This window comes from Quercus robur, chromosome 3 (assembly GCF_932294415.1).
Source record: "Quercus robur chromosome 3, dhQueRobu3.1, whole genome shotgun sequence".
Lineage (NCBI taxonomy): Eukaryota > Viridiplantae > Streptophyta > Magnoliopsida > Fagales > Fagaceae > Quercus > Quercus robur.
The window spans coordinates 66,948,259-66,971,419 of NC_065536.1; the positions used below are offsets into that span (position 1 = coordinate 66,948,259).

The following is a 23,161-nucleotide window of genomic DNA, read 5'->3' on the forward strand; positions in this document are numbered from 1 at the left end:
TATAATTATCAATTTCACTTGATTCATGATGATTTAAACCCACAACATCTACTTTATGATGGTTGTATATCACATGTAGGCCTGAACAAAAATGTTGACTATTGGATAGTAGTACTTCAAAAAAAAATTTCTAAAGTAGTCATTAGGAAACTTAAAATTTTTTTCCCATGGATGACTTGCTACGATTGACTATTGGATAGTAGTACTCCAGAAATTTTTTCTAAAGTAGTCATTAGCAAACTTAACAAATTTTTCCTACGAAGTTTGTGTCCTCAGACCATGGATTAACATTGGCTTTGATTCTCATCATTGTTATAACTAGCAAAGAGTGTTGCACAACTAGTCCTGTGGCTGATCTTTTCCTAAAGCAGATCTAACAAAGCAATAGATCGAGAGGATGAGCAAAACTCAATTGTAACGCAAATCATTTCTTCTTTCCTTATTTGTTTTGTCTTTGTTTTCCTTCGCTCTTTCCCTCTTCCTTTCAACTTTGTTTCTTGACCAAGAAATTCGATGCATCATCATTTGTTAGCTTATTTTTCCTATGATTCATGTCATGATGGCAGGTATAGCAGTGGTTTAGAGTTGGCAAATTTCGTGGTGACCCTTGATATCTTGCACGATGCATGGACTGCAATTTGGAGTCTATACACAGAAATCAGCCGGAATGAAGGACCATCTTCCTTCGTGAGATTCAAAGTTTATGAGCTACCAAACTATACCATTATAGCGTTTTTCACCTGGCCCTCTAGTAGCAAAGACTCTGTTCAGGGTGGTGGAGGAGGAAATTTAGTTTCATCTTCAACTTTTAAGTGGTCTTTTCCTTTCTTTGATTTCCTGTGCCCCAGACCCAAAGACCCAGATAATCAAAAAAAACAAACCCAAAGATGACCCAAGTTTCTCCATTAACGAAACTGCATTTCAGCTTTTTAAATCCATTTTTGGTGTGCTCCCGAAATTTGAGGTACCTCTCTATACTCTGAAAAATCTTTTTTTATTTAATTATTTATTATTATTAATTTTTAGTTTTGGTCATAGCACTTGTAAACTTGGCAAAAGATCAAGCGGTTAAGTCTCTAATTCAACCGTAGTTTATAAGTAACCAACTGCCTGATACAAGCTACTTTTTTTTATTCATTGATTTTAGAAACAGAGTTGTTGGTACACGGTAGTACTCATTTGTCAAGTACTATTATTGTTATTAGTTAATAATAATTATCAACATTTAAATTTTAAAAAATATCCTTGATATGATGTCAGATAAGTGAAAATCGGTATGACAAAAATAATATCTCGTGAATATTTGAGATGACAACCACTATTTTTATTTTTTTCGTGAGGATTGATTGATATTTGATTATTAATTATTTATTTAATACTCCGATTTTTCTCATAGATTTCTGTATTTTTCCAATATATTGATCCGTAACCCAATACATTAAGTTGGGGGGGGGGGGGGGGGTGTGGGGGTGGGGGACCAATTTTGTGTTATTGATGTGTTAAGTGGTCATGTGCACACTATATAACCCTTCTTTTAATTAATTATAGTTAACAAAAATCAAATAAAGGGGTTTATTTGGACAATTTTCAAACTTCCAGTCAAAAATCAAAATAATACAAAATTGATGGCTCAACCTAAACCTAACCAATGGGGTCTTTTTGCATTTGAAATTTTTTTTGTTGGTATTTCTTGACGCAATTTTAAGATATATATTGATATCATTTTTCATTATCCATTCCAAGATATTATGAAATATCATGATACAATATTTAAAATTATTACTCTCATTGTCAAAGACCTTGTAGCGGAATTGACACATTGTCATGCACAGAGTGCTTGGAAGTTTATGAAGAGCAAGATTTGAGTTATGAGAGTTTGAGGGAAAAGGGTTCGAACTGCGAAGTAAACAGCGTATTGTAATTTTCTCTTTAAAAAAAAAAAAAAACTATTTTCCTACTTAAATTTTATCTGTCCACTATCTTATAATTTATAGTATGTTCCAACATACTGTTTTTTTTTTTTTTTTTTTTTTTTTTTTTGGGTAGAACAGCATACTGATTTTTGTCCTTTTGTTTTGTACTATATGTTTTTAAATTAAAAAGGATAATTTTTGGAACTTATTCCTTTTATCAATCCTCCTAAATTAATAATGTCTTTTTTAAAAGTTTGATTTTTAAAGGTCAACAAGATAGAGTATAATCATTTACATATCTGTTCTAGAGAGAATTCCAATGTCATAAGCTTTCTACTTCTAGCATTCTCAATTTCAAGATTTTTTTTATTTTTTATTTTATAATTGTGTTTTTTAATATTAAATTATGATATTTGTGCTTAATTAGGTTCGTTGAAATTGTAAGTTTTGTTCATTTTGATTGACTTGGTCTGTAGTCTTATTTTGATTTGTTCATTGTCTAATGGGTTTCTTTCATATCTCTCTCTCTCTCTCTCTCTCTCTCTGTGACTCGCTCTCTTCCATGTCAATGGTCTCATTCTTGACTCAGTATACTCATGGCTTTTGACATTGTAAATCAATTCACCTCTCCATTCTTGATGTCAACCGTTAAGAATGATTAATTATTATCGAATAGTATATTCTTTGACTTTGCATACTCATGACTTTTGACATTATAATTTAATTTATATTTACATTTTATCTCTTTTTATATTGTATTATGCTGTCTTTAATCTAATAGATTCTATAGTAAATCAAGTTGACATTGTAAATCAAATTAGGGCGGGGTTTTTGTTTCTGTGAGAATCATATCCAAATTAAATATAGTTTAGTTGGAGCATTTGTAAGATTACGTCAAATGGAACAAATCAAATAAGGTAATATCTCCAAGCTTATTTTCACATGTTAGTCAGATTGTAAGTTTTCGTGCAATATGGTTCAAAGGAGTAAAATCTTTACTACAATTGTCTACCATTCCAAGTAGCTCCCCACTTGCTATTGTAAGATTAATTTCAAAAGTTGCATTTCTTATTAGTATGAAGATTTTAATATTAATTTATGCAAACTTAATTTGGTAGTAATATTAGGTTTAGATAATGTATCACTGAGCTGAAGCTATATACTTCGAATACATTAGGAAGTCATATTTATTAGTTTTGACATAATTAATGTATGTCTATATTTCCTTTGAATCACACGGAGTTGGTGACTAACATTCATGGTTACCATGACATGCATAATAACAATTAACAACGTGTACAATATGTTATGTAATTTTTATTGAACTTTGAGAATGTGACAAGACTAGTTATTAACACTATTAGATTCATATCATAATGCAGATTGACAATTCCAAACCATTAATTATCACTGGAAACTCTTTGGGAGGATCTGTTGCTACTTTGTTCACCTTATCACTGCTAGAAAAATTCAATTTTTCAAAAACCAAAGGTCCACTTTGCATCACTTTTGGTTCACCCCTTATTGGTGATGAGAATCTGCAAGAAGCCATATCTAAATATGCAGCATGGAACTCTCGCTTTTTGCATGTAGTTTCAAACTAGGATCTAGTTCCCAGAGTCTTAATTAACGGTTACCAGCCATTTGGCACATTTCTCTTCTGTTCAAAGTTGGGTTGTTCTTGTTTTGAGGACCATCAAACCATTTTGGAGTTGTTGACGGCAACCAATTCAGGAACTCCTGAAAATCAAGATCCTAACAAAGTTTTTGAGTCCTATGGAACATTTGTGAAGGATCTCAACCGTAAGGCTATTTGCAAGGATACTACAGATCATGAATCCTTAATTGATTGGACTACAACACCATTACAGGTAGGCATTATTACACAACTAGTAGCAATCGGACTGGTGCAATCACAGGTAACTCAGTTACAACTCTTTTTGGATCATATATAATTAGAATGCTTATTTGAGCTATGTCATTGTATGGTACAGATAATGTTACACCTAGGCAATACACTAAATAGAATAATGTAATGAATGAAATACTTACGAATTAAGTATTAATAACTAACCAAAGCCTTTACTATTTCTTACATGGATAAACATTACTACAATTTGAAATATTTGTCTTTTTCCTTGTGATGTCTCAAAACTCCCCTTCTAGCCCAACTCATTTTTACAAGTTATATATTGCAGCAACAACAAAACGTTGACATCAACATTATCATTACAAAGACAGAAAAACGGGCAAAAATTATGGCAATTTTAAACGAACAGGCTTTTGATCCCACCAGGGGGTTGAATGACATTAAAGTGTATATGGCCTATCTAGAACAGTATAAGAAGGTGTCTAAGGACAAGAGAGTTGGATACTATGATAGATACAAGAATAAACTTGATACGAGTGATATTAAGGTGGTAGAGTATATGAGATGCCTCACATGTTACTGGGAAGAAATGGTTGATCAAGCAGAGAAAAGGCCTCAGACAGTAGGTGCCTCCCTTCATACCCATTCACTCTCCGGGGGAACAAATCACCGAAGGATGATTGAACCACTGGACATAGCTGATTACTACAAGGCAGGCAAACAAGACTACATAAATCAAGGAAGGTCAAAACGTTACATAATATTGGAGCAATTGCTGAAAGAAACAGAGAAACCTTCAAGTGGTCCAAATGAATTGAAGAAACAAAATGTGGCGTCAAGTCTGACAAAGGATTCTTGCTTTTGGGCACATGTTGAGGAGGCTCGCATTTCAAGCAAATTGCTGAGTAGCGGAGAATCAAATGATATGGAGAAAGAAAGAAACAAATTGATTGAGTTTGAAAACTATGTATACGGTTTGATGAAAAATTATGCAGTATCTTCTGAGATTTTCTTACCTGGGAGCAACTTCATGACATGGTGGAGAGAGTATAGAGAGATTAAGGGAACTTTTTATCGTTCACATCTCACTGGCTTAATGAATAATAAAGAGAATTACGACAAGTACGCTAAGTGCCGCTTGGTGATTCCCTGAAGGTTTATATGATTTTGATCACATTTTTCAATAATTATGTGTGCACTTCCCTTCAAACATTTATGGTATTTTGAAGCCATTCCCTAATAGATTGTAAATTAAAGAAAATCATCTTTTCAACTTTTTTATGCCATTCTTGGGTTGGATACTTCGATGTATTTGAGAACATTTTGGATGAGCATAATTCTCCTCAATAAGACCATTCATGTTTTGCTAAACCCTAGAGTCTTAATTTCACCCCCACAATCCTTCTACAACTGAAATGGATTCATAAACTTGAAGTTACAAGCCGCGTGAGGCTTTTCTCGTGTTTGTAATTCAATAAATTTGGGGTCTAAACTAGAGGTGGTGATTCATGTTCATGTGTCAAGTTCGTGTCGTGTCAACTTATAAGTATTCAATTATATATGTCAACCCTAACCCGACATGTTTATTAAACAGGTCAGAATTCCTCAACCTTAACACAACCCATTTATTAAACGGGTTAGTCATGTTGACCTATTTATCAGATTTTATCAAAAAAAAAAAAAAACTAATTTTAGTATTAACCAAATTGATATGAATTATGAAAAATCAAAGAAATAAACATTTTTAATATAAAATTCAAAACTAATGAGTAACTGTATCACAAATAATCATTCAAAACTAAAGCATATCTCAATGTCACAAATAATCAATTATAATATGTCAAAGAAAATAAATCACAACAACTAATAAGTTTATATACCTAGAGTTTGAAGGGTATATTTGTAAAATGTCATTTAATTAAATGGGTCAAACGAGTTTCATGTGATGGACACTAACCCAACCCGTTTATTAAACGGGTCAATCGTGTCAACCTAAATATGACACGAACCCATTAAGCCTCAATCCATAACCTACTAATTTCGTGCTGTGTCATGTCAGGTTAGCGAGTCGTGTCCAATTTTGCCACCCCTAGTCTGAACTAGTTTAATTAGGTTGTATCTTTGGAATATATTGTATAATTTATTTTTTGAAAAGCTCAATATCATATATTAGGATTAGCCATATTAAGAAACAATTTCGCCCAATAAGAATATTTTATTTTAATGTATTAAACTATTAATTAAAAAAAAAAAAACTCTTTCATCTTGCGCTTTACAAAACCATCAAGGATTTATTTTTATTTTTATTTTATATATATATATATATATATAAATAAAAAAAGAACTAAAAAAATCGATGTCACATTGTTTACAAGTTCTTTTTCCATTTCACCATACACAACGAAAACAATCACATTCACAACCCTCAACCCTAAATTTTCTCAATACTTTTAAAGGGTACATTATCATATGTAAAACTGCAACTCTTAAAAATATATTCTTGTTCTGGTCTACTAAGCTACTAGTTTCATAATCATTACAAAAAAAAAAAATGGAAGAGAACAATCTAAAATGATGAAATTTACAAAAAATTTCAAGAAGAAATAGGTCCTAGAATCATGATTTGGTAAGCCACTTCAAGTTGATATCTTTCTTAGCCACAATTACCTTTAAATTGGAGAAGAATTCCTCAAAAGGCTCCCATAACTTGGCCCTCTCTTCATCACATACCACAAGCCTCAACTCCTTGAGCTCAATAATTGATGATGGCAACTGCTTACGCAATCTTAGGCACTCTTTCATGTGTAACTCTTTCAATTTATGCAACTCACCGATGTGTTGTGGCAACTTGATAATACTTATGCAGTTAGATATGTCAAGAATGCGTAACTTATGGAGGCTTCTGATTGATTCTGGCTACTCTGACAATTCAATACAAGACCTAAGCCTTAGCACTTCTAGATTCACCAACTTTCCGATTTCTTCAGGCAATTCAGATAACTTATGACAATTGGTGATGTTGAGTTTTTTTAGGTGGAGAAACTCACACAACCATGTAGGCAATTCCACCAAATCATTGCAATAGTCAATGTTTATTTCCATTAGAATTGGAAATGAATCTGAAACTTGTATAGTAGAATTCCCGAAAGTTTGATCAATATTGCACATAAACAAAGATAATTTCTTCAAACTCCTCAATTCTACAAGGGTATTGCAAAGGGAAGAAATTGAAACCTTCTCTAATCTAATTCTCTTTAGATGGTGGAGAGAACTGAGTAGCTGAAAATTACTTAATTCAGCAGGAAAGAAATCATAATTAGTGACAATTATAACCTTGAGTTTATCCATAATCTTCACAAACTCAGGTAAGGTGTAATTCCTTGTTCGAATATTCAGAATTAAAGCCTCAACTTCAGGTGCTTGAATGTTGCACCAACTTGACGAAAACTCCCCATCTGCAAAAAAAAAAAAATTCCATATGGTGTGACAAGATACTCGTTAGTAGGTTACTGGGTGTGTGCCTTTGTTAGAGAGAAAAATGTACCAACCAGTAGAGATAGATAATAAGCGTGCATTGATATGTTGTGGTTTCATCCACCAGTCTGGTAGATTGTTTTCCCTGATGTCCACAATCAGTCTTGTCCTTTCTATTATTGGCTTCTAGCTGCTCAATTGGATAGCTAGCTCCCTAAGAAGATCATGTTGGGTGACAAATTCTTCATTGTAATAGTAACTGACCTCTTCTGCATCTTTCCTGGTGAATGACCAAAAGTAAAAGCTTATAAGAGATTCAAATTCTTCAGTCCTCACATAAGAAAAATATACATTCTATGGCAATTGAACTTAGTTGTGGATTCGATAACAAAGACATGGATTGAGACAATCAGTTTCTATCTGTACCAATTAAAATCAAACGGTTATAAGATAAGCAGCAAAAAGGTATAGACTACTAAAAGTTGAAATTCCCCTCTTTTATTGGGCAGAGTAATTGGATCCCTTATTGTTTATCGTTTGATCTAAAATTCCTTTTTTCTCTTTTAAATAATCACCTTTAGCATCCTTGGTGTGTATATATATATATTATCAATTGTGGCCAGAAGTTGATCAAGCTAGAAGACATAATGCAATATTTTGGGCCTTAGGTCATGTATAGAGATATCTCATCACAACTAGCGACTAGAAATGATCAAATGAAGAGCTTATCCTACAAGAAAATCACACTTTAGAAATCAGAAGTCTGAACAAACCTTTTCATTACAAGACTAGCCAAATTCCGACTGTTGAGTTCATGCAAATTAGCAATAGCACGGACATCATTCTTGCTTGGTTCATGTAATTCTGTCCAAATATCAATGAGGGCAATAGCAGGGATTCTTTGGTCTTCAGGAAATGAACCTAGGTCCATGAAATACTCTTTGAGGATGATCTTGTTAGCAGAAAAGTCTAGACATTTTTGGAGACAAGCAAGCACCTCATTATCAGAGTCAAAAATAGAATGACCTTCAGACCATCCCATTACTTCACTTTGCCAAACCTCTACAGGCTGCCCACAGAGTGAACCACCAATCACTTCAAGGGCTATTGGCAACCCCCTACAGTATCTTACTATCTGCAATTCAAGGAACCAAATAAAATTAGTTCTTGTCCATAGGTTACAAGGGTAATATTGGTCAAGACTGTTTTTGGTCCAAACGCTAAACCACTGTTTGTTCGGAAATGTGAAAATTGCCTTTTTTATGACTTTTTTTCTTTCTTTTCCCTTGTCTTCACTCAAGTTTTGGGGACAATTCTTTCTCAAAAAAAAAAAAGGGTTTTGGGGACAATTGGTTTGCCGGAAACAAAACAAACAAGCTTAAATATAATGCATGTGCAAGTATGAAAACATGATTTGGGCAAGTATATATGGTATATGGATCCATCAACCCAAAAATAGAATGTATATCTTTGGTCATATGCACACCTTAACCCAAAAGGCAAATGTACAAACAAAATTAACCATATTTCTTTTATATATATACTGACAAAGTACCTTTTCCATATCTTCTTCTAGTATGTAAGAGCTCCCATCTTGCATTGATGCTGAGTGACAAAAAAGTCTCATTGCATCTTCTTGATCTAATGGATTTAATTTAAATGTAAACTTAAATCTTGAAAATGCTTTTCTTGAAGTCACCACAATCTTGTAATTTGGAATATTAAACTTGAACTTATCAATAAGGGATTCAGATTCAGGCCAGACATCATCCAAGATCAACAATATGGGTTGACCAATTTGATTCAGCAGTTGCTCCAGCTGGTTAATTGCATCTTCATCACTTTGAAACTCAAGGTACTCATCACCAATATAACTAAATAGGTTTTGTACAATGACCTTCAGGTTGGGAGTTTTTGAAACGTTGACAAAAAATATATTGCCCATATATTTGCCTATCCAACACAATGTAGTTAGAAAGCTGCCACCAAGGCATAGTTCATGTCTAATAACATTATACGTCTACATGCATAATGAAGTGAAATAAACAAAATTCCCATTCCCAACACAGGGTAAGAAGTGAGCAAAAGCAATTTTCTAGAAAACTACACCAATTATGAATATAAGAAATTTTTTTTTTTTTTTTTTTTTTTTATCCTTATCTTTTCTTTATCACTACTCTTCTCAAGGCAGTAATTCTAAAAGATGAAATATGCCAAAAGCACTGCTATGGCAATTGAGTAAGGACTAAAACAAAAGAATGAATACAATTAGCAATGTCGTACTACATCTTACCTAATGGCCCAAATATTTGTTTCAAAACATAGTTCAATTCACTTGCATAAATTGGAATCTTCTGTTTGAATAAAGTATTTCCGTTTGTTCCAATTATGGTTAAACATAAAATAATCAAGCAATTGTACATTTAAAGATTCATCAATAAAGTTCTCTATCTATTTTGTTTTTAAATGACCTAACCATTTACTTTTACTATAGTGTATCCACATACTAATACTATCATTATATATATAACTAAAATGAAAGTATTGCTCATGTTTCTTTAAAGAAAAATGTTACCAACACAACATTTTCATAATAATTCAAAATGGGTTCATTAGTGTCGATCACTTTTATTATGTAACATAAAAGTACCAACCAATCAGATCAAGACATGTTAGTAGTTGGAAAAACAAAAATGAAAAAAAAAAAAAATTGTATTCACTAGACATATTTTCATTTGAAAAAAAGTACCTATAATTTGCTCATCCCAACCAAGCATTTTGACCAATGTGGTCTTCCCGCAACCTCCAAGAGCAGTCACTATAAGCACAGACACCTCTTCCTTCAACAGCTCCCTCTTCAACTCCTTCAAATGCAAATCAAACCCAACAATATAATCCCTGAGTTTAGGAACCGCACACGAAAACCCATATTTCTTCTTCATGTCTGAATTCTGACTCTCCACATGCTTCAAAACAAGATCCAAAGTCCTTTTGTTCTCATTCACCTCCGTCAATGTCTTCCATCCAATCCTTTTGTTGTGATTCACCTCAGCCAATGTCTCCAACCCAATCCTCGTGTTGTAATTCACATCCGCCAGAGTCTCCAACCCAATCGTTGTGTTCTGATTTAACTCAGTCAAGGCCTCCAACCCAATCCTCGTGTTGTGATTCACCTCGGCCAAAGTCTCCAACCCAATCGTCGTGTTGTGATTCACCTCGGCCAAAGTATCCAGCCCAACCCTTGTGTTCTGATTCACCCCCGTCAAAGCCTCCAACCCAATCTCTGTGTTCTGAATCACCAAGCTCAATGTCTCCAACCCATTCCTTGTGTTCTGCACTATCAAATTAACCTGACAGAACTTTTCAATATCCTCGTTTAACTTGGACAGTTTGCTCGAATAAGAATAGGCTTTGAAACAGTAGTTCCAAAGCTTGATTTTGGAGCACTTGTCAACCAGCTCCGTGCCCTTCTTCATTTGTTCGATCAAGCCCTTTGTTTCCTCTTCTGGGAAATTAAGAGCTTGGCTTAATTCTTTTATTTCTCGGACCTTTGCTGCAACGCCATCTAGCGTGGATTCTAAGCGTTTGAGTTCCGACTTGAACGTGATGATTCGGCCTACCACGTGCTTAACTGCATCATGCAAACTACCAAATCCCACTCCAAAAGCTGCCCCCACAGCACCCTCTGCAGCAAGATCTGGCATATCTTTTTGGAACCTCAATTAAGAAAGAACTACAATACCAGATCTATCTACTGAACTATACGAACAACAACAATAAAAAGAATGGACACCAATTTTTTTGCCTGGATGAATTAGATTTTCATTCAAACAAATGAAAGTGCAGAGAGAACGATCAAGAAGCTAGCTTTGATCTCAAAGCTCTTCAATTTGTTCTTCTCTCAGCTTTGATGCAAAACAATATGAGAAAAGAAAGAAGAAGAAGAAGAATTTATGCTTCGTTCTGTTTACGAGTGGCTATTGTCAAGCCGTCCAGTATGAGTAACGAGTAAGATATATTTTCTGGAGTTTCCGAGTAAGTACTTTTTGTCGTTGACCGTGGTACTTCACCTTCAGTACTTGGGTGGAAGTTTCTTTTTTATATATATATATATAGGACAAGGATTTCCTACACACAAGGTTGCAGCCGTTGCTGCATACAGCGACAGATGTCAAACAAAAAAAAGAGACACATGTGCAAGATCATGTGCAACACACATGACCAATACTAAGAGAAAACTTCTGTCAACTCTTAATGTTAATGATCTCTCTCAAGTACATGGTAACAAATCTCTCTCTCTCTCATCAAGACCTCTTCAATGCCTCTCTCTCTCTCATCCTCAACCTTCGTTCTTATTAGAAACTCCATCCAAAAAACCCCTGCCACATGCTCAGGTTGCCGATCCCACTGACCATGTCTCCACTATTCCCTCCCCTCAGCCAACATGAAGACCTTCTCTAGATAATGTTTGTTGATGCCCATTTTTGCAAATCCATATCCAAAAGCTCATGAGGAAGAAAGCCCAATGAAAAAGTAAGGCCCAAAGGCCCACCAAGAAGACCAAAGAGCAAGAAAGGTCCAAAGAAATAAGTGCAAGTGAAAGCAATCTACAGCAAAACACAAATCTGCCGTAGAATACAAATCTACCGCAGAATACAGATCTGCCGCATAATACAGTTCCCTGGCAAAATGGCTTCGGCAGACAAAGACAAATTGGGCCCAAGACCCTTTTGATCCAGTCAACATTATCTGGCCCACAAAGGCCCAAATTCTTTTGTATAAAAGGATAGGCGTGAAAACTGATATGAAGAAGCACGATGAAAAGAAACAAGGAACGGCAGGAAGTGTCAGCAGCAGGAATCACGTGAAGGAAAGAAAAGCCAAACCAAAGGAAAATGACAAACGTAGCAGGAAACGCGTGAAGAAATAAGACAAAACACGCAGCAGACCAAAACAAAGCTAATATGCTACGGCAGAAACAGCGTGGGAGACAAACACAGAAGACAGTGGAGCAAGCACAAAAGGGCCGGAGCACCACCAACCTGTACCCAGCCAATACAAGGGAGGTGGGCCCACGGTCAAGGGGATTCAGAGGGCGTGGTTTGGTGGTGGGGGGAAAAGGGGGACTATATTTGGTTTCCTGCCGTAACTTCTTTTGGAAAAGATATCTTGCTGGGATGGTATCTTACCCAAAAGAAGTAATAAATGGTTGGGACCATCTGATGCATGCCATAGAGCTAGGTAGTGAGGTAGAGGTATACAGCAGGAACAAACAAAAGGGAATTTTGTCGTGAAATGGTTAGTGGTGCAGCAGACATGAACTGAACAATGGCAGTGGTCTGGGCAACCAATGGGTGAGTGGGTAATCTTGAAAGGATGCCCACCACAAACCAAAAACAGTTGGTGAAGCCCTAGGGGTAAAAGGGAGAAATCCCATTGAATCAGTTTGCTATAAAAGGAAGGTAACCAGGCAGAAAAAAGGGAGGAAATGGGAGGAGGAAAAACAGAGGAAGAAAAAGAAAAACAGGGGAAGAGAGAAAAAACACCGAAAGAGAGAGACCCAATGGAGGGAAGCACTTAAGGGAGGAAAACCCATGGTAAGAGAGTACCCAGAGAGAGGTACCCAGGAAAAGGAAAGACCAAAAAGGGGGAACAACCCACGGCAGGAGAGTAATAAGAAACTAAGAGTAAAGAAAGAACGTAGAGAAATAAAGAAAGTGGTAAAACAAAGAGAGAAAATACGGCAGGAATAGGGGCATGCATCAATAGACCATCTTTTCCCTCCCTCTTAGCAAATCCACTCTTTGATGTCCCCAAAAGTAATAGCTAGTAGCCATTTAGGCCTATTCTCCAAAATGCACAACTTTAATGGCAAAAGCCTATAACAAGGTTGTTCAAGTTGGGGTTTGGGTTCTTTCTTGGTTTACTTATTCTATGGGAATATTCAATACTTGATTTTGATTGCAAATATATCTGATTTCTCTCATTATAAATTATATCTGCTGTATTTAGTCATCCTGCCGTAGAACGTTTTTATCACGTCTGCTGCATCAATTGTCCTGCTGTGGTATCTTTACTGTTTGTACTAGTTATTCTGCTGTAGCACCTTTTCATTATCTGTACCGTGTTGGCTATTATACTAGCTAAACCTTTTCTGCGGAAGCTTTCTTCTTTATTTGTTATTACGTGTTTACTTGTTGACACAAACTAATCATTATCCTGCCATAAGTATATATATACATATATCTTGTTTCTCATGTTCTGCAAAATATATTTTATATATGTATATGTAAATATGTATAAGTATATATACTCATATATGTATGTCTATATTTGAGAATATGCTAACCCATTTAAACTAACATTTGTTTGATGGGTATTTTCTTTGGGCTTTAAATTTGTTTATGTGTATGAAGTAGAAAAGTATTTCTGCAGTAAAAACAAAGAGTAGTCATTCACATTGCAAAAGGTTTTACTGCACGGCAGAAGGCTTTAAAGCACAGCAGACAGCTTTAAAGTACAGCAGACAGCTTTATTGCATAGCAGAAGGCTTTACGGCAGAAAGCTTTAATGCACAGCAGAAAACTTTACTGCACAGCAGGAAGCTTTATCGCACGGTAGGAAGTTTTGCTACATAGCAAAAAAGTTAGTCCTGCGGCAGAAACTAGAGAAAAAATTCCTTTTGCGGCAGAAACTGGAGAAAAGTTACTTATGCGGCAGAAACAGAGGATAAAGCACCACGTTCTGCCCGCCGTAAGCGTGCTCCTGGCAGACGAGACATAGTTTGCGCACAAGCCGGACCAAATTGAGTTGCAGTTGGACCGGTCTCAACTTCCTTACTCAGAATACTCGGACCCAATACCGCAGGAGGCAGCCCAACCCACTTTAACCACAAAAAGGCCCACTACAAAGTTCTCAGCTTCAATCTCCAAAAAAAAAAAAAAAAAACCATAAAATAGCAATAGTAAAGCAAATGAAGTGTACCTTTCCCATAAAATGAAAAATTGTCCCAGAACTTAAAAAGAAGAGTATTGATTATTTCAAGAAGAATCAAAAGCATTGAAACAGTGTTCTCTACTTTCCCCCTTTTCTTCTCAGCAATATTGCTCCAATCCAATCCAATCAATGTGTGGGATATAGTTTTAGTTTTGTTAATATATATCTCTAACAAGTTTTAAAGAAGTATTGATAAGTATATATAGTCCAGAATCTAGAAAAGGGGAAAATGAAACTAAAATATTGAGGCGGAACTAGAGCACCAATGTTATGGATCTGGGTTGCATTGCGTGAGAGGAGCTGAGCTTGGTTGGGCCGGGAAGGAGGGTTGGCTCGTGGCCCTAACCCTCACCCACAAGTCCATTATGCTCGTCCTCAGATTCGGCTCTTCTTCGCCTGATTATCGTGTCAAGATCCGACCTAAAGGAGATGGAGGATGTAAGAGAGAGAGGAAAGAGGCGTTGATGGTTTTGAAGATAAAGAGAGAGAGGGGTGCCATCATTGTCGTGCATGTGCGAGACAGGGAGGTGTTGAAGGGGTTTTGAAGAGAGTTTTAATTGTTGCCGTGTACTTGAGGGAGAGAGACTAGAGAGAGAGATAGAAGTCATTAATGGCCTGTTTGGAAGTTTTGAGAGGAATGAGAGTAGAGGGGAGTAGAGGAGAGGAGAGTAGTGGGGAGGAGAGTAGAGGGGAGGAGAGTAGAGGGGAATGATTCCCCTCCACCTTGTTTGGATGTTTTTAAAATTAGTAAGGGGGAAGAGAGTAATTAGCCCTTCCCCTTGTTTGGATGTTTTAAAAATTAGGATGGAGAGGAAAGGAAATGATTAAAATAGACAAATTTACCCCTATTTGAAAATGAACTTGCAACATTGATTTATGATTAATTTGTTAGTATTTTTTTTTTTTTGATAATTTTTTTATGTGAATTAAATAATCAACATTAGTATATGATTAAATATTTTTTCTACTTTTTTATTATATTAAAAAAAAAACCATCTTTAATTGATAATAATTAAAATAAGAAAAAAAATGTTTGGTTTGTTTGTTTACTGAAAAAATCAACAAAATATTGAATTTTGACTATTTCAATAATCACAGCCATCCCACCAGGTTGAATATTATGGCAAGGGCTTACAATGACATTGAAGCATAAGAGTTTTGGTTAATAAAAAATATCTATTCTTTATTTTTAGAATCAATTGAATGGTATCTCAAATAAGAAAAATCTGAAATAATAAGCTTTGAAATTACTTTTAACTGTACTATCTAGACCACATAACCAAGAATAAAATGCAATCATATCTTATATTCTTATGGAATAAATAAATTGTTATCCATTTATTCCCCTGTGATTTCATAGTGTCTCAAACCATCACTCTTCCTTTTAGTATACACACAATACACAACATAAATAACTGAAAATCCAATAGTGTTAATGCTAATATAACTGCTATTAACGTAAGAAAAAGAGCACATTGGTGGGCTCTTAAAGCCTCACTGTAGAAGCCTAGAGGGCAAGAGCTTGCGGTGATGTGATCCTCCTCCTTAGGCGCTCAGCAATAATGAAGGCAAGCTCAAGAGATTGTGAGCATTGGCAGTACAGCCAATTTTTGAATTAAAGGCCTCATATGACATTGTATCATGCCTGACAACTAAGAAGTGAAAAGCATAAAAATGAATGTAAGCAGACAAAGTTTTCAAGCCACTAAAAAAAGGACACTGTTACAATGAGCTATGACCATTTTTTTTTTTTTATAAAATGCAAACAAAAACATTGAATTAACAAAAACACTGTTACAATGAGCTATGACAATGTAAGCAGACAAAGTTTTCAAATTGACAAGCACTGTATCCAAACTTGGTCCACCAATACCAATTCTTGCCACTATTTTTTTTTTTTTTTCTTTCTGGTTTCGGGACAAGAAATTTCAAAAAGAAAAAATAATTTCAATACATTATCAACAACCAAAAAAAAAAATCATAAAAAAGGCTCACAATTACAATACCAACACAAAACCATACGCGTACACAAATCTTTCAGCATAATACAATTGTTCTGAAATTGCAAACAAACACTTTTTTTTTTTATAAAATGCAAACAAAAACATTGAATTAACATCAAACTCATGGACTATTTGAGAAGGAAGTTTAGGAGCTAGACTGACACTCTGACAATGACCTTGAAGACTCCTGTAAGAGCATTCAATAGCTCCTCTACTTCTGCTTCATCACTGGCTCACTAAATTACTTATAAAAGGCACATAGTTGGTATCAGATTTGAGACATAACATTTTACTAATGGCAAAGTTCCTTCAAGTCACCATGATGGAAATTTTGCAGCTCACAAACTAGCAATTTGGGCAAAAAACTACAAATAGGGAGCTTCCCATTTTATGAGTACTGTTAATGGTTATATGCACCTCATGCTCATAGCTTTCATTTCAATCTGATCTTTAGGATTTACTATTCCCAATATAAGCACGCAATAACAGTTGAAAGCCTGGATAATTGGAATTTTGGATTACCATAATTGGTTTGTTGAAATGCTAATCACACACACACACACACACACACTTATCAAATCAAATATCACATGCATTAGAACAAATGTGCCAGAGACCAAACATTAGACAGAACCATTCAAATCTTTGGGTAGCCAAACTCAACCATATGACCATATACACTCAACAAATCATTAACAAACCTTTTTCTGTGAAACATAAACCTGTATTTTCATTGAATTCTTTTTATCAAACACTTTAACCCTAAAACCAGATTCTGATTATAGACACAAAGAATTGTCTCATCTTTACAAGAATCAACATCAAGAAAATGCAATTGATTTTTGTTCTATTACTGCAAAAGCCAAAGCAAGAAAGCAAAGACCAAGAAAGACCTAGCTCTCACGAAACTAGTTTGGTGATTGATGATTCCATTGCATCCACACCCAGAGAACTCGATCTTGTACTTCTTGGTCATATTCGGATACACTAAGCTATAAACACTAAGCTATTATTTATGCTATAAACACTAAGCTATTATTTATGCAAGTTCACAATCTAGACTCACTCAAGCACTTTATCAAACACGTTATGAGCAATACTTTGAAACTTTAAAATTAAAAAAAAAAAAAAAAAAGCCCTCAAATCCGAAACCCACCCACAAATAACATGTTATTACCCCATAAAATCACAATTAATAAGAAATTACCCAATAAAATCACAATTTTAAGAACATAGTTATTTGATTCAACTTAAAAGAAACCCATGAAGCAGAAATTAAAAATAGAGTTTACCTTTGTGAGAGAATGGTAGGCGTGAGAGAGAACAGTGAAGAAGTTGTGAGAGAGAGAGAGAGAGCCAGTGTAAGCTAAGAGAGCCGAGAGAGCTTGAGCGCCGAGAGAGCTTGAGAGAACACAGAGAACACAGAGAGCTTGAGAGAACTGAGACCTTGAGGGTTACAGTGTTTTTTTTTTTAACGTTAAAATGCCTTGTAATTTTTTTAATATAATAAGGGTAAATTAGGTAATTTACATATTTAATAATTTATGTGCTTTACTCTCCCTCCAAATCTCTCCAATTTGGGGGAATTAAAAATGAGGGGTTGGAGGTAGTTGAAACCCCTCCAAACCCCTCCAAATCCCTCCCCCTCCTTCCTTAAAAAACTTCCAAACAAAGTAAATGAATTACTCTCCTTCCCTCTACTCTACTCCCCCTCCTTTTTTTAACATCCAAACAGGCCATAACGTAAGAGTTGACAGAAGTTTTCTCTTAGTATTGGTCATGTGCGTTGCACATGACCTTGCACATGTGTCTCTTTTTTTGTTTGACATCTGTCCCTGTATGCAGCAACTGCTGCAACCTTGTGTGCAGGAAATCTTTGTCCATATATATATTTAGGGGTTAAACTACTGTGATTACTTGTACGAATAAATGGACGGTTTTTTTTTTTTTTTTTTTTGGGGTACCCAAATGGACGGTTGTTTAATATTTTGAGAACACTGTAAAGGAGGACAATTGTGGTAAAGGAAGGGTTGTCTTTATTGAGCTAAAAGTATTCCATGAGAAAATTCTATCGTATTTTATTTTACCATTTCAAAAAATTACTTTATCAATTATACTATATTACTTTACAATATACCTAACATTTCAATTTTTATTTTATAATACAACACATTAAAATAATATATTTATACAATAAAATAATATATTTCAAAACATAAATAAAAGCTAGAAATGAGAAACGGAGAGAGAGACAGAGATTGAGACGTGAGACAAAAAGTGAGAAGAGAGGAATGAATAAAAAAATATTATTTCATTTTACAATTGTGCTACAGTACCATTACAAATTTGTGATATTACTGTAACACAATTCTAAACTTTTTTAGAATACAAGACAAATTTAAGACTGAATGTTGGCTTATTTTTTGCTTGATGGCAAAATTCTTTAACATATACCATTTACCTTGCCCAATGCAAATGCTAATGGTGTTAATGAAACGAAATTTAGAATTTGATTCTCCATCTAAAACAAAACAAAGGAAAAAGACATGAAAAGAAAAGAAATGAGTAAATAAAGGCCCATAATAAGCCCAAACCCTCTCAGCCCAGCCCAAAAACTCCCGCCACATACAAAACCTTCAAAACTCAAAAACTTCCAAAGCACTCTTCGCATTTCCCCCCAAACCCTAAAGAAACCAAACAATGGCTGACAGAGAAGAGACAGAGAGAGACACTCATTCTTCATCATCAGATCATAGAGAGACACAGAGAAAGACTCAAACACGTTCATCAATGGCCATCACTGTGCCTGTGGCCAGCAAGAAGAAGAAGAAGAAGAAGAAGAAGAACGAGGACATGATAATGGAGAACGAACTCCCAGTAGGTTTCAGGTTCAACCCCACGGACGACGAGCTTGTCACTCACTTCCTCCGCAACAGGAATCTCGGAAAACCAACCCCTTTCAACGCTGTCAAGGAGTGTGACTTGTACGGCAAGAAAGAGCCTTGGGAAATCTGGGACATGTTTTCTGCCGCGGATGGATCACGCGTTGTTAGAGAACTGTATTTCTTCACGAAGCTCAAGACCTACAACAATGGCAGACGCATTGACCGAAGGGTGGGTTCGGGTTCGGGTACGTGGAAAAAGGAACATCAGTTGAAGACTCCGGGCCTAGTAGGGGTTGAGAAAAGTAGGTTTACCTATGAAAACAACGATGACAAGTCGTCGAAGTCGTCTTCTTCCTCGTCCTCGAAGTCGGGACGAAATGGTAAATGGAATTTGATTGAGTACAAAGACTTGAACCCTCCAAATCAAGATGTGAGTATAGTTAGTTTTTGCCTATTCTTTCTTTCTTTCTTTGTTTTCAATTCCTAAATTTTTTTAATTTTGGTTAATGCATGTTATCAAGATTAATGAATAAAGAAAAGATTGTGTATAATTTTATTGTTTTTGTTTTGTTTTTATAAGTTTGAAATCGATGTCATTTAACTATTAATTGTGTTAATTTTATGCTCAACTATCAACATTACTGTTCTTGAAATTTTTTTATAATGAATTTTATATTCCTTATCAGAAAAAGATTAAGTCAAAATTGACACAATAGTAAATTTGTTCTAATTTTAAGGTTTAGGGGTGAAATTGGTACAATTAAATGTATGATGGAAAAATTTGAAATGACTAATTTATTTTAATGAATTTTGTTGTATTACTTATTAAAAAAAGGATTAAGTCAATATTGAAATAATTATAATATTGGTTTCAATTTTGTATAATTTCATATCTATTTCGTTATTTATTTTTTTTTCAAAATCAAGGTTGTTCAGCTATTAATTATGTTTATTTTGTGGCTCCATTTTCAAGATTAATAAGTCAATTTTACTGTTCTTGCATTTATTTTAATGAATTTTATATTACCTACCAAATTTGCAAGATTAAGTCATTTTTACTGTTTACTACATTTATTTCAATGAACTTTATATTATGTATAAAAATAGATTAAGTCCATTTTATCTTTAGAAGTTGACTTGATTTTAAAATGTAATGGACAAAATTAATGCAATTAAAGTTGAGCTAATTTGAAAAGTTTTGATGAAATGGACACAATTGAATGTATAATGACAAATTTGACACAATTAAAGTTCACCCATTTTAATAGTTTTAGGACGAAATTGATACAATTAAATGCGTACGGACAAATTGAAATTGCTTCTATGTTAAGTGTATTTATAGTTTTTTTTTTTTTTGGGGGGGGGGGGGGGGGGTGGGGGAGGGGGGGGGGGGGGGGGGGGGGCAGTGTGGATTGTAATTTACTTTGTTAATTTGTTATAGTTTTGTGGAAGTCTGAAAAAATTTCATATATATGATGTAATAATTTTAGAGTTATTATTTTCCAGTACCTTATCATTCTTTAATTTTGTTCTGTGTTTGCTTCTTCTTCCTCCTTTAGCCTTTTTTTGACACCTATGTATCATGGAAGAAATTCTCGGAATTATAGCACATTAATAATTTTCAAGGGTTCTAAATCCTATACTTGTTTATTAATGAATGCTCAAGATTTTAAGAACTCTATGTCCATGATGCAGTACTCTATACCAGGGGATTTCAATCCAACTTTTGCTGACTTGATTATTTCTAATTTACATATTTAATTGCAGTCCAATGAGTATGTTGTTTGCCGACTGTCATATAGTGGAAAATGGAGGAATAACCATTGAAGATCTCCTGATGAGATGGCTGATGATGTCGATATGAATGATATTGGTGAACACTCTAACCTGATGCGAAATCAGAAACTCTATGTACAAAAGCAATATGAGAAAAATAGGTAGGTTGAAAGATGACAGCAACATGAACCAAGAAATTTCTTTTGTATCTGTTAGGATATCTCTCTCTTTTTTGGCTGTGTGTGTGTGTATGTGGAATTTCTTATTTCACATGAAATGTATCACAGAAATTACTGATCACTTTAGCTTACATTCCTTATATCCATACAAGTAAACTCAGTCACTAGACAGCTGGTGGAACTCAATCAGGGCTTCCTGGATTTGTACTAATATTGTTTGGGCAATGCATCATGGCTTGGCGTGGCTTTTAAAGCAAGTGGTTTGTCATTAAATTACCTCTTTGAGCTTGTTTATATTTTTTTTTGGATGCTTTATTTATTCTTTTATCCTTTTATCTTTTAATTTACTTAATTTGAAGTGGTCCAAAGCCTTCAAAGAAAGTCATGTAGACTGTAGCAAACACTAGCTTAAGTACTCAGTTAAGCAAGTTTATTAGGTTGCTGAATGTGTGAAGTTTTGTTAGTAGTTCTATTAATCGAAACAATACATGTCTATTTTAATGGATGTCTCGAAACATGACAGTGTTGTGATAATTGTGTTTGAACTCACTATAAATAGACAATGTTGGCGTAATTGATCAGTAGTACCAAGTATTCAAGTTTTGGAACAACCTATTTGGTTAGTTTGGACTCAAGAAAAGTTTTCCTCTGTAGTACTTGTGTTTCATGAAAAGAGAATTATTATAATTTTTTTTTTTTGTTTCACGTTTGGGCTTTGGATGATTTAAAGTTGGGATAGAGGAATAGAAACTTTGGGGAAATATTGCATTATTGATTTCATGTCTAGAATGGATTTCACATCTGCATCCTTGATCTGTCCAGTAGTAGCATTTAAGTGACTCCTGATGTTCTGTTGGACATTTTAGTATAAAATTATGGGCATCGTAAAGTTTTACTAATTTTTTCACCAATGTGCTAATAAATAAAGAGTACAAAGGTGTAAGGTTTCTTCTGATATGTGTTTCTTTTATGTGATTTAATTTGAATTATATGCTGTGATGGCATTGAGTTGGTTATGGTGAATGTGGTTGTCACTAAATAATGCTATATAGGTCTCTTGGATGGCATGGAGGTGTTAATTTACTGAGGAAATTTTGAGGAAAATATTTTGACACAAAATTCTACTAATTTAGGAGATTGTTAAGTTGAAAAAGTCAGTAGGGAAGGAGGAAAAACAGGGAAGTGGAAGTTTGGAACATGTGTTACCTCAAATCCCATAGATTGCGGGTGTGCTGGGTTGCCAGCTGATTTAGCCTATTCTGGGTGAAACAAATAAATTGCTCTGCTCCAATTTTGATTGGTTTGATTTAATTTGAGCAGTTTCCTTGGTTTCTTCTTACAGAAGGTTTTTTTCTTTTTTTTAAATAACTTACACGACTTATTAAGCTATAGACTCATCAGTTTAGGTTTAGTCTCTTAATATGTTTCCACCATTTATAAAAACTAAAATTTTGTAGCAGTGACGGTTTCTTCTTTAGAAAATCTTATATGACCCACTGACTATGTGATCCATTGTGTCCCACTTTAAACCATGCTGTGCAGAAGAACACTTCTTATCAAAAAGAGCAATTAGGAACTTAAGGAAAGTATTTATTTTTTTTATTTTTTTGTGTGTAATGATGTGGACTGATGTGAAAATCAAATGCATAACATGTATGATTTTGATGACGTGGAATGGTGACATGGCATGAGGTGTGTGTAATGACTTGGACTGATGCAGGAATCAAATGCACAACATGTTTGATTTTGATGATGTGGCATGGTGACATGGCATGAGGGGGGGGGGTGACATGGCACAAGTGCCACTTGTGCCAAGTTTGTTGTAGTATTTGAAAATTGAAGGAAAAATTAGTTAGTGGTACATGCATATGCTAGATTTTAGGAAGTTGTTAGAAATAGAAGCTTTGTGCTTTACTAAATCTAGCATGTGATAAATATGTTAGTAGCAAGTGATAAATGTGGGTTAGTTATGGATGATGTCATCACCTATAATTAACTCTTAGGCTACAAATATCCATATACATGCATTGTTATAAAAGATAGATTTTCAGTAAATTTCAGTTTT

The 23,161-nt window shown here is 34.7% G+C and overlaps 2 protein-coding genes, 1 long non-coding RNA gene and 1 pseudogene across 5 annotated transcripts; 2 read left to right on the top strand and 2 right to left on the bottom strand.

The window, feature by feature from the left end:
* Positions 1-257: 257 nt before the first annotated feature.
* On the top strand, positions 258-5,056 carry LOC126719007 (senescence-associated carboxylesterase 101-like). 3 transcript variants are annotated; one of them, XM_050421479.1, is made up of 4 exons: positions 258-414; positions 567-964; positions 3,296-3,832; positions 4,112-5,056. In XM_050421479.1, the coding sequence occupies exon 4, from the start codon at positions 4,172-4,174 to the stop codon at positions 4,934-4,936; it is 765 nt and encodes a 254-aa protein (XP_050277436.1). In that variant the 5' UTR covers positions 258-414; positions 567-964; positions 3,296-3,832; positions 4,112-4,171; the 3' UTR covers positions 4,937-5,056. The 3 variants fall into 3 exon arrangements, with proteins under 3 accessions (XP_050277436.1, XP_050277437.1, XP_050277438.1); XM_050421480.1 differs by having other exon boundaries at positions 4,155-5,056; XM_050421481.1 differs by having other exon boundaries at positions 4,210-5,056.
* A 1,142-nt stretch (positions 5,057-6,198) lies between these two features.
* Positions 6,199-11,230, bottom strand: LOC126719008 (probable disease resistance protein At5g66900; annotated as a pseudogene).
* A 4,307-nt stretch (positions 11,231-15,537) lies between these two features.
* LOC126716453 (uncharacterized) lies at positions 15,538-17,992 on the bottom strand. The gene is made up of 2 exons (XR_007652133.1): positions 17,549-17,992; positions 15,538-15,905 (listed from the first exon to the last, which is right to left on the bottom strand). It is a non-coding gene; the product is annotated as an uncharacterized LOC126716453 (long non-coding RNA).
* Positions 17,993-18,933: 941 nt separating this feature from the next.
* On the top strand, positions 18,934-21,348 carry LOC126716454 (NAC domain-containing protein 58-like). Its single transcript, XM_050417282.1, has 2 exons — positions 18,934-19,571; positions 20,909-21,348. The coding sequence occupies exons 1-2, from the start codon at positions 18,957-18,959 to the stop codon at positions 20,966-20,968; spliced, it is 675 nt and encodes a 224-aa protein (XP_050273239.1). The 5' UTR covers positions 18,934-18,956; the 3' UTR covers positions 20,969-21,348.
* The last annotated feature ends 1,813 nt before the right edge of the window (positions 21,349-23,161 follow it).

Bases quoted from the DNA above. Each gene is read 5' to 3' on its own strand.
- LOC126719007 (XM_050421479.1), top strand. From the start codon at position 4,172: ATGGCAATTTTAAACGAACAGGCTTTTGATCCCACCAGGGGGTTGAAT.
- LOC126716454 (XM_050417282.1), top strand. From the start codon at position 18,957: ATGGCTGACAGAGAAGAGACAGAGAGAGACACTCATTCTTCATCATCA. The intron at 19,572-20,908 runs GTGAGTATAGTT...ATTTAATTGCAG, and splicing joins TGAACCCTCCAAATCAAGAT to TCCAATGAGTATGTTGTTTG.